Source organism: Caretta caretta, chromosome 3 (assembly GCF_965140235.1).
Source record: "Caretta caretta isolate rCarCar2 chromosome 3, rCarCar1.hap1, whole genome shotgun sequence".
NCBI lineage: Eukaryota > Metazoa > Chordata > Testudines > Cheloniidae > Caretta > Caretta caretta.
This window is the reverse complement of record NC_134208.1, coordinates 176,613,141-176,629,070: the sequence shown is the minus strand read 5'-3', so window position 1 is coordinate 176,629,070 and position 15,930 is coordinate 176,613,141. Positions and strand designations below refer to the sequence as shown.

The 15,930-nt window shown below is 41.2% G+C and overlaps 1 protein-coding gene across 4 annotated transcripts in view; it reads right to left on the bottom strand.

Annotated features, from left to right (window-relative positions):
• EPAS1 (endothelial PAS domain protein 1) overlaps window positions 1-15,930 on the bottom strand; it is a 151,139-nt gene that overhangs the window by 109,177 nt on the left and 26,032 nt on the right. The window contains exon 1 of one of the 4 annotated variants that reach the window (XM_048842935.2): window positions 797-958. The exons of the other annotated variants lie outside the window; for them this stretch is intronic. Coding sequence (XP_048698892.1) covers window positions 797-943 — 147 coding nt within the window. The 5' untranslated portion in view covers window positions 944-958. Of the gene's footprint in view, window positions 1-796; window positions 959-15,930 lie in introns of those variants that run through there. 4 annotated transcript variants of the gene reach the window in all.

Here is a 15,930-nt window from a genome sequence, read left to right as displayed (position 1 = left end):
AAAGAATTCATTTAGTTTCTCCGGAATGGCCTTATTGTCCTTGAGTGCTCTCTTAGCACCTCAATCATCCAGTGGTCCCACTGCTTGTTTAGCAGGCTTCCTGCTTCCGATGTACTTAAAAAAAATTGCTACTACTTTTTGAGTCTTTGGCTAACTGTTCCTCAAATTCTTTTTTGGCCTACTTACTTGTATTTTTACACTTCATTTGTCAGTGTTTATGCTCCTTTCTATTTTCCTCTTTTTAAAGGATGCCTTTTTTTTTTGCCTTTCTCTGCTTCTTTTACTTTGTTGGTTAGCCATGTTGGCTCTTTTTTGGTTGTCTTACTAAGTTTTTTAATTTGGGGTATACATTTAAGTTGAGCCTCTATTATGGTGTCTTTAAAAAGTTTCCATGCATCTTTCAGAGATTTCACTTTTGGCACTATACCCTTTAATTTCTGTTTAATTAACCATTAACTAAGCAGAGTACTTTGCGTTTGTCCTTATTGAATTTCAACCTATTTACTTCAAACCATTTCTCCAATTTGTCCTACCTTTTTGATGAAAACTGAAACAAAAAAGTCATTTAGCACTTCTGCCATTTCCACATTTTCTGTTATTGTTTTCTCCCTTCATTGAATGATGGGCTTACCCTGTCCTTAGTCTTTCTCTTGCTTCTAATGTATTTGTAGAATGTTTTCCTGTAACCCTTTATGTCTCTAGCTAGTTTAATCTCATTTTATGTCCTGGCCTTTCTAATTTTGTCCTCACATAATTGTGCTATTTGTTTATATTCATTCTTCATACTTTGACTTACCTTCCACTTTCTGTGGAACTCTTTTTTGAGTTTCAGATAATTGAAGATCTCCTGGTTCAGCCAGCATGGTCTCTTGCCATACTTTGTATCTTTCCTATGGAGTGGGATAGTTTGCAGAAGTGGCAGTTGGGCCAAATAATCCTCCATCTGTGCAGTCTCCCTCATACAACCAATAAAATTGCTCTGTGTAAATTAGCTGTAGAATAAGGGTGGTGATTAGTTGAGCTACCTCTGATATCAGAATGTTCTAGGACCCTTGGCATGGCATAGGCACATGCCTTGCTTTCGCACAGGTATAGTTCACAAAGTCAAAATGCCTGAGAATTTACAAATTGGATAGTAACAGACTGAAAAAAATCCAGTGATGATTCAACCTGGTGATATTCTTAATAGATAGAGCTCTCAGTCATGCTTGTAGTTGTTTCTATCACTTCACACTGACTTACAGGCATAATAGGCTCCAGAGTGACACACAGAGTGACAATCCCAGAATTTTTTTACATATATAGGAACAGCTGAGGAGAAATGAGGAAACACCTTTCAGTGCTACTGAAAGACATGGGACTGGGAGAGATTTTTGGGGGGATAGAATGGCTAAATGCTAAAAAAGAAAAAGGATTGTCCATCTTAGATGGCACAGATGGCTTGTATGGATAGAAAAATTATACTTTAACTTAACCCAAATCCAAAACATTCATCTAAAGCAGCAACATCACTGCTAGATTGTCTTACACACACAGGCGTTGCAGAGTAATCTAACAGATTGAACACAGGGCCAGCAGTCAGAAACTCCAAAATTATAACTCCACTCTCTCCCACTGCCTTGATGAGTTACTTAGCCTCTCTGGGTATGCCTACATACCAAATGAAAGTACCTGTGCTAGTTTTAATCTAGCTAGCATGGGGAACTACAGTAGTGAAGGTGTGGCAACACAGACTTCAGTAAGGGCTAATGACCCAAGTACAAGCCCACAAGGGACCCTGATTACGTATGCTGGTTACTGGCCTGCAATGAAGTCCATGATGCCACATCTTCACTATCACTATTATCCATGCCAGCTAGATTCAAGCTAGTGCAGGTATACCTACCTGTGCTATAATCATACCTTCATTTTCTGTGTTGTCATAACCTCTTTAATCATTCTTACAATGCTGCATGTTGGAAATATTAATGAGTCAGTGTTTATACAGCAGTTTGAAGATGTAAAGCACTATATAAAAATGTTAAGTATTATTAACCGTGGAGGGAGTTACCTGTCCAATTTTCCAGCTTGTTAAGATGTACTAATAGTAGTAACTAGAAATAATCCAAGCTCATACTAGTGGGTGCATCAAGGAATGCAGTACACAGAATGAAGAGATAGGAAAAAAATAAAAAATAAAAAGACAAACTTCTCCAACCTTGGAAAATGCTCAACTGTAGGTCCTGAAAAACAAATAAATCTTAGCTGAAGAGTGAGTAACATAAGCTCTGTTTTTTCAAAGGGGGTCTCTAATTTTGGATGCACAATTAAACATACATCTGGCAAGACCATCAGTAGTGTGGTGCACTACAGTTCCTGTCCAGCGAAATCCTGGCCCTACTGAAGTTAGTGGGAGTTGTCATTCAAATAAAGCTCAAATCAACTGAATTATACTGATATACACCAGCTGAACATCTAGTCCATATATTTTTCAGTGCTCTACAATTAATTTTAGCACATAACAATCCCATCAAGGTAGTACAAATGACCAGAATAAATCTTATTGGGTGACTGTTAAGCAAGTGTTTTAAGGTATTCTAGGAAACGATCATTATAACTATAAGTAAGGCTCATTCCTCTTATTTCCTCAAAACATTATTTTACTAGCTCATAGCTCCCAGTTACAAACTGGGTTTGTAAAAAAACATCTGCTTCCCTCGGATGTTGTGTACAATATGATTCTACATACAACGGCCACTTTAAAGAGTAGCTACTAACTTTCCCTTCCCACATTTTTGAACATACTACTTTCTGAGAGTTTCAACATACATTCTACATGCACCCATTCTCAAACTACATTTTGTCATCAAGCAATAACAATAAAAATCACACGAGTCATGCCCTGAAAATGTGGGCCGGAAAACTGAATTGGCCTCATGCTTGCAATAACGAAGGATCACAAAGCATTAAACCATTTTGAAGGTTTGCAATATGGTATTAGCATATAATCTCTAAAATACAATTCAAAAAAGGACTTCTCCAAATTCTTCTTGGGCAGCCCACCACTAGAGCATTATGTCAGAAGGGGAATCAAAACACCAACACTGCAGGGAATCAAGGGACCTGAAGGTCCTGGTAAATAACTGTACACATGAGCTCCCACTACAATGCTGTAGCTAAAAGGGCAAATATGATCCTTGGATGTATATTCAGGGAACTATTAAGTAAGTAGGAGTAGTAAATTGGTATTACCTCTGCATGCAGCATTAGTTAAAGCATTACTGGAATAGTGTGTGTAACACTTCAAAAAGGATGCTCATATGTTGGAAAGATTTCAGAAAAGAGCCACAACAATGAGTTGAGGTCTGGAAAACATGCCTTCCAATAAGAAGACTAAAGAGAACCAACAGGCCTTATTGGTTTACTCAAGTGAAGGTGAATTGATCATAGTAGATGTCTCTTTGATCGAGCAGAAAAAGTCAGAAATGAGATTCAATGGCTGAATGCTAGATACATGAGGACTAGGAAAAAGGTAAAATTTTTAACAGAGAAATAGTAAAGCACTGGAACAATTTATAATGGAATGTAGTGCATTCTCTGTCACCTGAAGTCTTGAAATAACTAGATATCCTTCTAAAAGATATGCTATAGTTCAAACAGAAGATATGGGCTTCTTGCGGAAACAAGTGGATGAGGTTCTATGGCCTGTCAGGTTCTATGTGGGAGGTCTGACCAGAGGATCACAATGGTTCCTTCTGGCTTTAGAATCTAGAAGGAAGTCCCTCCAATGATAAATGAAATGGGACAGCCCATGCGGTATTTTTAGGTGGAATTGCAAAAACACTTGTTTTTACAGCAATTTTTAAGAATTCATTTTCATAACGCTCTTAAAAATTATATAAAAATAAAAAGACACCAACAGTTTTCAAGCCAGATCCAGGATTGCATTAGTGCAGCTTTCTGCTACAAAGCATAATGTCAGCATAACCAGAGGATTTCCCGTGTCATGGCATCCTCAAAGGAAGCAGAGCTATTGTAATGGCCCTGCTCTCTGTGGAAGGCAGAAGGGGCACAGTGAGGTAGAAGTGGTATGTGACCAGAGGGTGGGACATGTCTGCCTAAGCAGTTCCTTGGAAACACTGGCAGCCAGCACAATTTAATCATAGAAAATTAGGGTTGGAAGAGACCTCAGGAGGTCACCTAGCTTAACCCCCTGCTCAATGCAGGACCAAACCCAACTAAATCATCCCAGCCAGGGCTTTGTCAAGCCAGGCCTTAAAAACCTCTAAGGATGAAGGATTCCACCACCTCCCTAAAAACCCATTCCAGGGCTTCACCACCCTCCTAGTGAAGTAGTTTTTCCTAATATCCAACCTAGACCTCCCCCACTGCAACTTGAAACCATTGTTTCTTGTTCTGTCATCTGCCACCACTGAGAACAGCCGAGCTCCATCCCCTTTGGAACCCCACTTCAGGTAGTTGAAGGCTGCTATCAAATCCCCCCTCACACTTCTCTTCTGCAGACTAAATAAGTCCAGTTCCCTCAGCTTCTTCTCATAAATCGTGTGCCCCAACCTTCTGATCATTTTCATTGCCCTCCACTGGACTCTCTCCAATTTGTCCACATCCTTTCTGTAGTGGGTGGGCCCAAAACTGGGCGCAATACTCCAGATGTGGCCTCACCAGTGCCGAATAGAGGAGAATAATCACTTCCCTCAGTCCGCTGGCAATGCTCCTATTAATGCAGCCCAATATGCTGTTAGCCTTCTTGGCAACAAGGGCACACCTTTGGCTCATATCCAGCTTCTCATCCACTGTAATCCCAAGGTCCTTTTCTGCAGAACTATCGCTTAGCCAGTCAGTCCCCAGCCTGTAGCAGTGCATGGGATTCTTCCAGCCTAAGTGCAGGACTCTGCACTTTTCCTTGTTGAACCTCATCAGATTTCTTGTGGCCCAAACCTCCAATTTCTCTAAGTCACTCTCAACCCTACCCCTACCCTCCAGGATATCTATCTTTCCCCTCAGCTTAATATCATCCACAAACTTGCTCAGGGTGCAATGCAATCCCATCATCCAGATCATTAATCCTTTAATTTGGGTGGGAAGGGGACTGGCCTGGTGCAGACTGGCTTAGTATCAAGAGAGCGAAAAGAGGACAATGACACACACACTCCACACCCTGAGCTGTGTTAGGTAAGCCCCATGGGGTTGGAGATTGTGGGTGCACTGTCCAGCCCACACTTCTACAAGGCCACCCACTTCCTGTTCCATCTTCACCCTCTTATGGAGAGAGCTCTGTAACAGGGCAGTCCTGGGAAGGATTGCTACAGAGGTAGCTGATATGCCCAGGAAGGATAAGATTCCAGAGACACAATCTGGACCCTGGCTTTTAATATTTCAAAGCCATATGGAAATTCATTCATTTCACACTCAGTTTGTTGTTCATATCACTGCATTCTACAGTATCCAAAATATACTGTGTGTTTTTTGACACAGGATGCTGTTCTAAACAAGAACAACATTAGAAGTATAAGCTGCAATAACCACAATTGACTTTGCATATGATTTTACTGTAGCATACAATATCTCCCTGTTAAAACAAAAATGGAGGCCTTTCTTTGCAGGTTGATTATTATATGATGCCATAAAACTCTCTGATGGACCTGCACTCTTTTTTGCATCTGTTGCAGCTTTTAAAAACCAACAGCCTCATATGCAAGATGAAATGTTGCCATTGCTTTCATAAACACAGTACATCTCTATCCTCTAATGGATAGATATCCAAAAAGTGAGAAAAGACTTCAGCATTGTGAATAACTAGTGTCTGGGATTAAAAACATCCTGTCTTAGTGGCTATCCTCTAATGGAATGTTGTTTTGTCATTTCTTACAGAAAACACTTTTCAGTGAATCACATTAAATATCACAAGTCTCCTGGAGCAATCCCTTATGAATCTGACCTATATCCCATCAGACTTCAGGAAAGGAACATAATGGTCACACAAGGGTGTGCCCCATCATGGCTTCTACACACCAAGAGCAACGATTGATACACATAAAAGACTCAATCCTGCAAAGTGCTGAATGCTTTCAATTCCCACAGAAGTTATCTTCCTGGAACAAGTCCAAATTGCAGTCTACAAAAAAAGGACTTGATCCTGTTGCTCTTATGCAGGTGAAACACTCAAAGAATTCAACCCTCATCTTACGTATCAGTGTTTCCAATATCAAACATGTTTGAACTAAAAATACTGCCCCCATAAACATTTCATTGAATTGTCTTAATAATAATGAACAACTAGGGGCTGGGATGGTTAAGAGGTAGGAAACTAGCATTTAAAACGAACACAAAGGTTAACACTGGATACCCACCAAACCTGCAAACATTTGTTCATTCAAGGTCTTTTTTCAGCAATCATGATGAACTTTCCCACTTCAGGAGGGAAGAAGAAAACATTTAGGGCTCTTCAAGCTATAACCCTGCCCACTCCACCCTACTATTGCCCCTGCTTATCATGAGATGATCCTGGCCATGGCTGGTATCTTATCTCTGTAATCCTCTGGGGTTAGATGGAGCCAATCTTATGGTTGTAATAGTTCTACTGCTGTTATAAATGATCTTTTCCTGTGAAGAAACACATTATCTATGGGGGAAAAGGAATGACCACGCTTGCTAATGGGAAAATGTTTATTTTCATTTGAAACAATCAAAGCAAAGCTGCAGCAACAAAAATCATAGTTGCTTTAGAGCTCTTAATAATCATTAGGCTGTGAAATGAACTGCACCCACATAAATAGTAGGTGCATAATGATGGAATTGTGCACATGAAGCCTTAGAGCCAAATTTTGTTTCCACTGAAATCAATGGGAGTTTGGTTATTGATTTCAAGAGAACCATTTCAAGAGAATCAAGAGAATCATTCTGAATAGGTCTTGTACCTGCACTTGTGTGAAACTAGAGCCTTAGGGCTAGATTCTGCCATGCTGTTACCGGATCTGTGGTGAGGGGTGGAGGAAAGGTGTTAAGATATTCTTTCTGCTCAGCATAGTCCATATAAGGACCAAAGAAACTCCAGACCCTGAGCTCATAAAAATGCAGAGTTAACCACCCTGCCTTCTCCAGGGAGGAGCACTGTGCCCCAAAGGGGTGGGAAGGGATTAAGAAGAAGAAGGAATATAAATCCACCCAGCCCTGTCCTCACAAGCAGAGCTCCCCATGGGGCTGTGTGGAACCTTGCATGATGACCCCTTCAGAAAGGCTGCACCAAACTGGCACAAATGTGTATTATATTCACAAGTGAAGTCTACAAAGAACACTTATAAGTGACAGCAAATCTATTTTAAATTAAAACCATTGGCAGGCCAGCCTGTGATTCAGATGAGCTGAGATTGTTATTCAGAAGTCCTAGCTCCTAGGGGTGATTCTGCAAGCCCTCACCCAAGTGGTATTATACCTGTCCCACAAACTATCTCACTGAGTGAAATACACACCAGTGACAATCCCTCCGTCACATCTCAGATACAGGCCTCTGGCAGGCAGCATACTTCCCTGGATGCCATGTCAGGGCAACAAATCCCCCTTCATCCTGATGGATCGCTAGCTGATTACACGACCTAAGCTGCAGTACTGTGTAACACATGAGATGCTTCTCAATGTATCACAAGCTCAATTTTTATTTGAAACATGCCACTAGGCTGTGGCATGCATCATTTGAAAAGCCCAACAACGTGGCATGCTTTTCACTTCACTTACATACATGCCACATATAACAAAATATATGAAATCACAATTGCAATAGGCAGAGAACTTTGTTTTCACTATGTGTCTGAAGAGGCTTAAATAGGTTGTTTAGCCCATCAGGTACATGGACTATTCTTGCTCATGAAACATGCTTTAATATTTTATGCATCACAGAGCATGGTCCAAATCCTAGAGTCCAGAATGAGTTTTCTTCACACGTCTTTTCTCAGACAAAACAGCCATTTGCTTCAGTAGAAATTTTGCCTAAGGAAGGCTGAGTTAAAAAGTGAGAAAGGACTTCAGCATTGTGAATAACTAGTGTTTGGGATTAAAAACATCCTGTCTTAGTCAGACTACTCCCCATTTCTCTTATCTTTGAGCACAGGCACCTTAAAATTACATATCTGCCCTTCCATGTCTTTTGGAGGAGAGCAGTATCTGACTCCACCAACAGCTGAGTGACGGATACTGCTACTGCCTCCCTCAAAGAATCTATCATTCCACTAATGCTACGAGACATGTGTGGATCTGAGATCACAGTCCTTACAAGAATCTGCATACAATTCAAAACGGGTATATAAACTCACTTACATAAGCCACAATGGGTGTTTCCCCACATCCAAAAGTAGATTACTCTGTACAGCTACGTGCTTGCCAAAAAAGGCACTTAGCCAAGTAAACATGTGTAGAAGGCCAGTCCGCTGCTCTTTACTCTGACTGAGGTCAGCAGGAGTTGTGTCTGGGTATGCAGTTTAGGATCAAGCTCTAAATGTTTAATATGCTGAATTAGGGGTATCCCACCTTCTAAAATTCCTGTGTAAAAAGAAATATCTGAAGGAAAAAGACATACATATACCTAGTTTTTTCCAATTATGCAATTACATTTTGGTTCAACCAAGTTTATAGATTTCTCTATACTCCTTGTTCACGTACTAAAGCCCATCATCCAATAGCTCAGCTTTACAAATTGATACCTCTTTAGTCTCTTCACACTACACTCAGAACACTTTTCTGAAGATTCGTCTGTTTTAAAACCTCTCAGAAAATTTTTACAATGTAGAAAAAGACATTTAAAAAGGAAAAGCGTTGATATTTGTGTTCTAAAATATGCTCTCTCTTTGTATTAAATTTAAAGGAAACTTCGCTTTAACTGATTGTGGGCCCCTTCTCTAGTCTGGCTGAACCGTGTTCAATCCAGCACTGAAGGAGAGAAAAGGCTTTACACTACCTTCAAATGTCCTGATCCTGGGGCCATCCTGGCATTAGTCCTCTCCCCACAGTAAAGTCTATCTTGTGCTGTCTTCCCACAGCCCCGAAGAACTGTTGCTGCAGCAAGAGCTCAGCTGAGTGTGGGGACAATTTGGCTATATCCTTGTTCCCTCCTTCAGCAGGGCGATGTGGTGTCTACATCAGCTGAGGCTATGTCTACACTATAGAGACTATACCGACATATACCCATCAGTATAGTTATGCCAGCATAGCCCCGTAGTATAGATGCAGCCTACATGCACAGAAGGTTTTTCTGTCAGTGTAAGAACGCCACCACCTCCCTTAATGAAGTTAGCAATGTTGACTGAAGCATTCTTCCATTGGCATGAATAAATCTACACTGAAGGTTTGGTCAGCATAGCTAGGTGGGTCTGGATTGTGGTTTTTTCACACCCAGGACCAACATACCTATGCTGATAAAACTTTTCAGTATAGACCAGGCCTGAGTTTCAGAAAGTGCCTGCAAAAGCCAGGTTTATGGATCATTCATATTGCCTGAGTAGTGCAGTGGGGATGCCCTGGAGCACCTGGCTCTGCACCCATCCACCAATAGTGCAGAAAACGTCTAACAATCGATAGCAAAACATGGGCTTCCATTAAAAACACTTTAAAATATCATGCCAGATGTGGCCAAAAATAGTATTTTCTGCTAGTTTCTGTGACACTTTCCAAAACGTTACTGATAACACCTGGACTCTAATCAAAATAGCATGGATCTCTAGTTTGAAATCCCTGCATTCAAAAGACCAGTCACTTTGAATGATTTTAGACAGGTATTCATGAAGATCTGCCTTGTTCTCATATTAGTCTAATCTATATATATCATTTAAAGTTAATAAGGTTAACCCAGAGTGCTGCAAGAAGTCAACTGTAGGCAGATGCACTTATCAATATCAATGATACCATGACAACCAGATAATCTGGATCTGTGGAATAGATGACTGTATGAAATGATTTGAACAAAATCTCATAATTGTGATGACCAATTTAATTCTAGTGGGCATTCCAGCAGAAAGTTCATACAAGATCATGTAAAGTCTGTAAATTATAACAAATGTACCAGTAAGTTTACTGGGTATATTTACAAACATACTGAAACAGGTATATTGTAAGATTCATTATTTGGCCTTTTAAAATCAAGCCAGGAATTGAGATATCAAAGAATGTGAATAGCAATTTGGCAAGAAATTTAAGAAAAAAGGAATTTTATAGTAAAACTCATTTGAGGTGTGTGCCCCATTTTTAACACAAATTACCTGACATCTTACTAATTATGTGCGAAGTATAAAAACATTATTAATAATGTAAAATTGTGGTCTGACATGTAAGTTGCTATAAAATGCATGTCCAAAAGTTAGATAGAAATAAACCCAGGTTATGCTGACTCGGAGACATTAGCTGAATACATTTTCTAAATTTAATCTACTGCTCTGAACCAAACAAAGCTCTATGATAACAATTTCCTTCAACTGCAGTGCAAAACTAAAAAACTTCAACATACGCATTTTAACCACAGGCAATCATTACATTCTGGAAAAAAGCTTATATGGGAGCATTAAACACTGGTAGAATCAAAGGAACATAATCCTCTTTTACAGCAAATATTTAAAGATACCTGGAATACATTTTCAAAGCAATGTACAGGGATTTAGCTGTGTGACTCCTATTAATGCCAATGGAAGTTTCAGAGTGCTTAGAAAGTGTACTCACTGGTTAATATTTTGGTATGAAAAAGCTTTTCTGCTAATGTGGTTTTTTTATTTGTATCTCTATTTATTACACAAATCAGACTAACAAAAATATGCATCTCCCAGATTTTCATCTTGGCTATTAGTTTTCTTTTTATGATGTTCCTATGCCATAGTTCAAACTGAGCTTTAACTAAAAAAAGAGAATCAGACACAAAAATTATCAGGAATAAAGTAACAAGTCATATCCCAGTACAACAGAGGTGGGCAAACTACAGCCCACGGGCCACATCCGGCCTCCGAGACCGTCCTGCCCGGCCCTCGAACTCCCAGCCGGGGAGGCTAGCCCCCTGCTGTCCCCCCGCCCCCACAGCCATGCCACCACACGGGCAGCACGGCTGGCTCAGGCCGGGTGGCGTGGCTTCCAGTCCTGCCACTCTGAGCGGCATGGTAAGGGGGCAGGGAGGTTGGATAAGGGTCAGGGGAACCGGGGGGCAGTCAGGGGACAGGGAGCAGGAGACGGTTGGATGGGGCGGAGGTTCGGGGGGGGGGCGGTCAAGGGACAGGGAGGGGAGGATAGGCATGGGAGTCCCAGGGGACCTGTCAGGGGACAGGAGTGTGGATAGGTCGGGGCAGTCAGGGGACAGGGAGCAGCGGGGATTGGATAAGGGGTGGGGTCCCACGGGGGGGCGATTAGGGGCGGAGGTCTTGGGAGGGGGCAGTCAGGGGACAAGGAGCAGGGGGGATGGATGGGTCGGGGATTCTGAGGGGGATAGTCAGGGGGCGGGAAGTGGGAGGGGGCGGATGGGGGGCAGGGGCCAGGCTGTTTGGGGAGGTACAGCTTTCCCTGCCCAACCCGCCATAGAGTTTTGCAACACCGATGTGGCCCTTGGGCCAAAAAGTTTGCCCACCCCTGCAGTACAACATATATCCCCCCATACAGTTCTGTATGAAAAGCACATACATCTGAAGAATTGTCCTCTCTGCTGTACTGCACTCACACTTGACAATAACAAGTTCTTTGCTCTTTTTAAGACATTGAATTAAAAGCAGTCCGATTTAAATTTAAATAATCAGTCTGTCCATTTCTCTCTCTCCTCTTCTGCTAGCCTTGAGAATGTTCTGCCATATAACAAATTTGCCAAAAGCACTAAATAAAGACTAATCCAGAAAAAATGAGGGAGACTTTCAAGTTAAGTGCATGAAACCCATTGGCTTTCAGTGGGAATTAGGCACTTAATTGCCATTTGTGCCTTTTGAAAATCTTTCCCTACAGACCTTAAAATATGTAATCTCCTCTTTATTTAAATTTCCTACAGAATTTAAAAGAAAATGGTAACTATTCTAGAAGTTTTTTGAACCATCCTAATTTAATAAAGAATTTTCTATCTGCTGTGGAGTTTCTATAGAATGGTTCAAAAACCCTGATGTAGCTTATGTATTCTCTATAAAATTCTGTAGGTGTTTAGAGTAATTTCTATAGAATCCTGTTACATTTCTGTAGAACCATTGTTAGCTTTCTCTGTTAAATTCCACAGGACTTTTCCACATTCGACTCTCATGTTTCCATTTAAGTGCACCACATGTCTTGGGTTGCCAAGAAATAAAAAATGGCTTTCACCAGTTTTGTGTGCAGCATAAGTTGTCATTACATAATCATAAGGGCACTACCCCGACTGTGGAAGGTATAAATGAAGATAAGAAAATAAGGGTAACAATCCCTTCTTTTAAAATTTGTTTCAGTTATACGATACTACAAATTTTAGGACCATTAGGACCAAACTTCAAGTGTGTTTGGTTTTTTAAATTTTATTTTACAGTGTATACATTTTCCTCTCTCTTCCAGGAAGACACAGATATACTAAAATAAGATGTAAAATAAATGAAGCAAACACAAATATCTTTTCTTAGTTATTACCAACTAACGTTGGTTTAAGCCAACATTCTTCTGTAAGACTAAACCGGGGTGGGCAAACCTTTTGGCCCGAGGGCCACATCTGGATATGGAAATTGTATGGCGGGCTATAAATCCTCAAGAAATTGGGGCTTGGTGTGCAGGCTCCAGCTGGGGGTGCAGACTCTGGGGTGGGGCCAGAAATGAGGAGTTCAGGGTGTGGGAGGGGGTGGCGGGTTGGGGCAGAGGGTTGGGGTGCAGGGGGGGTGAGGGCTCCAGCTGGGGCTGAGCAGTTAGGGGTGCAGGAGGGTGCTCCAGGCTGGGACCGAGGGGTTCAGAGGGTGGGAGGGGGATCAGGGCTGGGGCAGGGGGTTGGGGCATGGGAGGAGGTCAGGGATGCAGGCTCTGGGCAGCGCTTACCTCAAGCAGCTCCCAGAAGCAGCAGCATGTCCCTCCTCCAGCTCCTACGTGGAGGCACAGCCAGGCAGCTCTGCACGCTGCCCTCTCCGCAGGTGCTTGGGGTGGGGGTAGCATATAAAGCCTCATGGCTGCCCCTACATGTAGGAGCCGGAGGGGGAACATGCTGCTGCTTCCAGGAGCTGCGCAGAGTGGGGCAAGCCCCTGACCCCGCTTCCCAGCTGGAGTGCCATAGCGGGGCAAGCCCCAGACCCCGCTCCCCAGCGGGAGCTTAAAAGCCAGATTAAAACATTGGGAGGGTTGGATGCAGCCCCCGGGCCGCAGTCTGCCCACCCCTGGACTAAACCCTAAAGTCCCCACCGTCACAACACGTTTAGATTGCGCTGATACTTCCTGGCTGAGAAGCCCAAACTGCAATCATTTACATCTTTTTCTGAGACTACTCACATGCATGTTTTCAGGATCAGGCCTTTAAAACGAACTGGGCATTGACCAGACCAAGTGCACAGCTACACAAGAAGCAAGGAAATATTATGCAAGACCACAGGAAGTTAGAGGAGACAGTATTCTGGGCAGACCTGGCAAGAAGTCTGTGTGAACTTCAGCTAACAAGCAAACTTTGGTCATAGGCGCCAAATTCAGCAGAGAGCATTCCCAATGCTGCAAAGGAGAACACTGCACGTTTCTGCCAGTAGGCTACGCTCCAGGACATTATGTACCTGATGGGATACAGATAAACTCAGGTTTTTGTGTGCTTTTTGCTAAGTCTTAACTTATTTTTAAAATTTGGAGAATATTTTCATTCAATATATGTTAGGAATAGCTAAAGGCTTGTTTTCATGGCTGTCCTAACAGACCACTACTACTTCTGCTCCTTATAATTTTAGCTACAGTAAGTGGCCTACAAAGGAAACCTTTTGGCAATCGCTCTCTTTTTTCGCCCCACGTCTCTCTCGCTCTCTACTTAAAGATTATTTCCTTTGTAAGAACCAAATCCTCCATCCCTTACTCAGGAAAAACATCAGATGAAGTCCATGTGAGTTTTGCTTGAATAAGGACTGCAGGATTTGGTCCTAATCCTGCAAATTTTGATTACCTGGTAGTATAACGAAGGAAAGATATTTTCTTCTTTGTTAATGGTTTATCTTTAAAACATTGATGACAAAGTGTTTGAGGTGGGAAGTTCCATTTTGATTTGCACACGTGGCCAAATAAAAAACACTGCATACTAAAGTGTCACACAGCACAAAACAATTGTGACACGTACAGTCTATTGGAATTCTCAGTAGACTCCATTTTATATTTCCAACCGCCATCTAAACAACAATAGCTCTCTTCCTCTGGCAAATACACAATGAAATACACACAAACAATAGCACTGCCATGAAGAGAGGATTCTGAGAAATATGTTACTTGAGTAGTAGATCTGGATTGCCAAGCTTGCACAAAGTTGATTAAAACTGTTTCCATCATGACTGTTGTTTAAATAAAGTAAATATCAAACATACACAAATCCTAACCATAGATTGCCATCTGCCCTGTAGTACACTCATAAAGAGGTTCCCATAACCTGCCACTTTTGCAAACTCAATTAAACCAGCAATACAGAAAAATGAAAATGGCATTGGTTACAATGCCTGCACTGTTACACTGGTGTAACAATAACCAACAGGAATCATGAACATGACCACAAATCACAAATGAATACAACTGGACCACTCCAACCAAAAATAGCCCTTTCCAAACAAGGATTAAATTGTTTTGTGCCAGGTATCAGATTCCCCAGATGGCATATCCACTGTCACTCTTGGAACTTCTGGATCCACAACTGTAGTTGTTGAGAAGTTAATTTCCTATTCCAAATGAAGACCACAATTCCATTTCAAAATGAAGACACAGCTTTGATGGGACTACTTATGTCTTAAAGTTAATCATGTACTGCAGCACTAGATCATGGTCACAGTATTAAACACCTTCCAGGATTCAATCTTAATATTCCAGCTAAGAAAACCAATTAGCTTTCATCTATACATGATGGCCATGCTGTTCTCTCCCACTAGGAATAACCTTCCACTCAAAATTAAGGGGTAACAAATCATCACAATCACACAAGACAGAGTAGAGGGATGCTTCCAGATTCAAATATCTTCTCCCATTTGTTCAAAAGATCAAAGCTCCAGCACACTGAAGTTCCTCCTGAAATGCCAAAAACAAGGAAAAGTACTTTACCCGCATCCACTTCTAGCAGATGCCAAATGGCAAGATGAGCCAAGTGCAAATGATACTCAATGATGATACTATCACTGTTGTATAAAAGATCAAAATGGAAACTCCTCTATGGCTGCTTGATCTTCTATTAAAATTATTATGATTTTTTTTAAAATCACTGACAAGAATGTTAGGTGTCAAGCCAGCTGAAATCACTGTATAGTCATAATTTATATGGTTCATTCTTAGCTGTGATTTGGCACAAACTAGAATACACCTGCCACCAAAGACTAAAACTCGTTACTTTCTCTTTGGGGAAAATGTATCTTATTTGTTTCCAAATACCCAAATTTATATCACTAAGTGGCAGCCTTTTGTTTTTTCTTCAGATGCTATCATATCATATCTTATTCAATATCTTAAATATTGCAGCAATTCTCAGCACCAGAGCAAGTGGAATGCTTTTTTTTTTTTTAAAGGCCACACATGACACATTAAAACAAATTTGTCCACAAAGTTTTTTCCTCCTTAAACTTTGATAAATTAAAATCCACTTCCTGCACAAGTAACAAAAAAAAAAAAACCCGATATTTGTTCTTCATTCCTCATACCTTACACAGCATATAACAATTTTGTTGGCTTAAACCACCAGTAAATAGGAGAGAGACACAAATGGAATTATTGCTAAATTACCACTTGAGGGGGATGAGTTATACTTAATCTAAACTTACATGG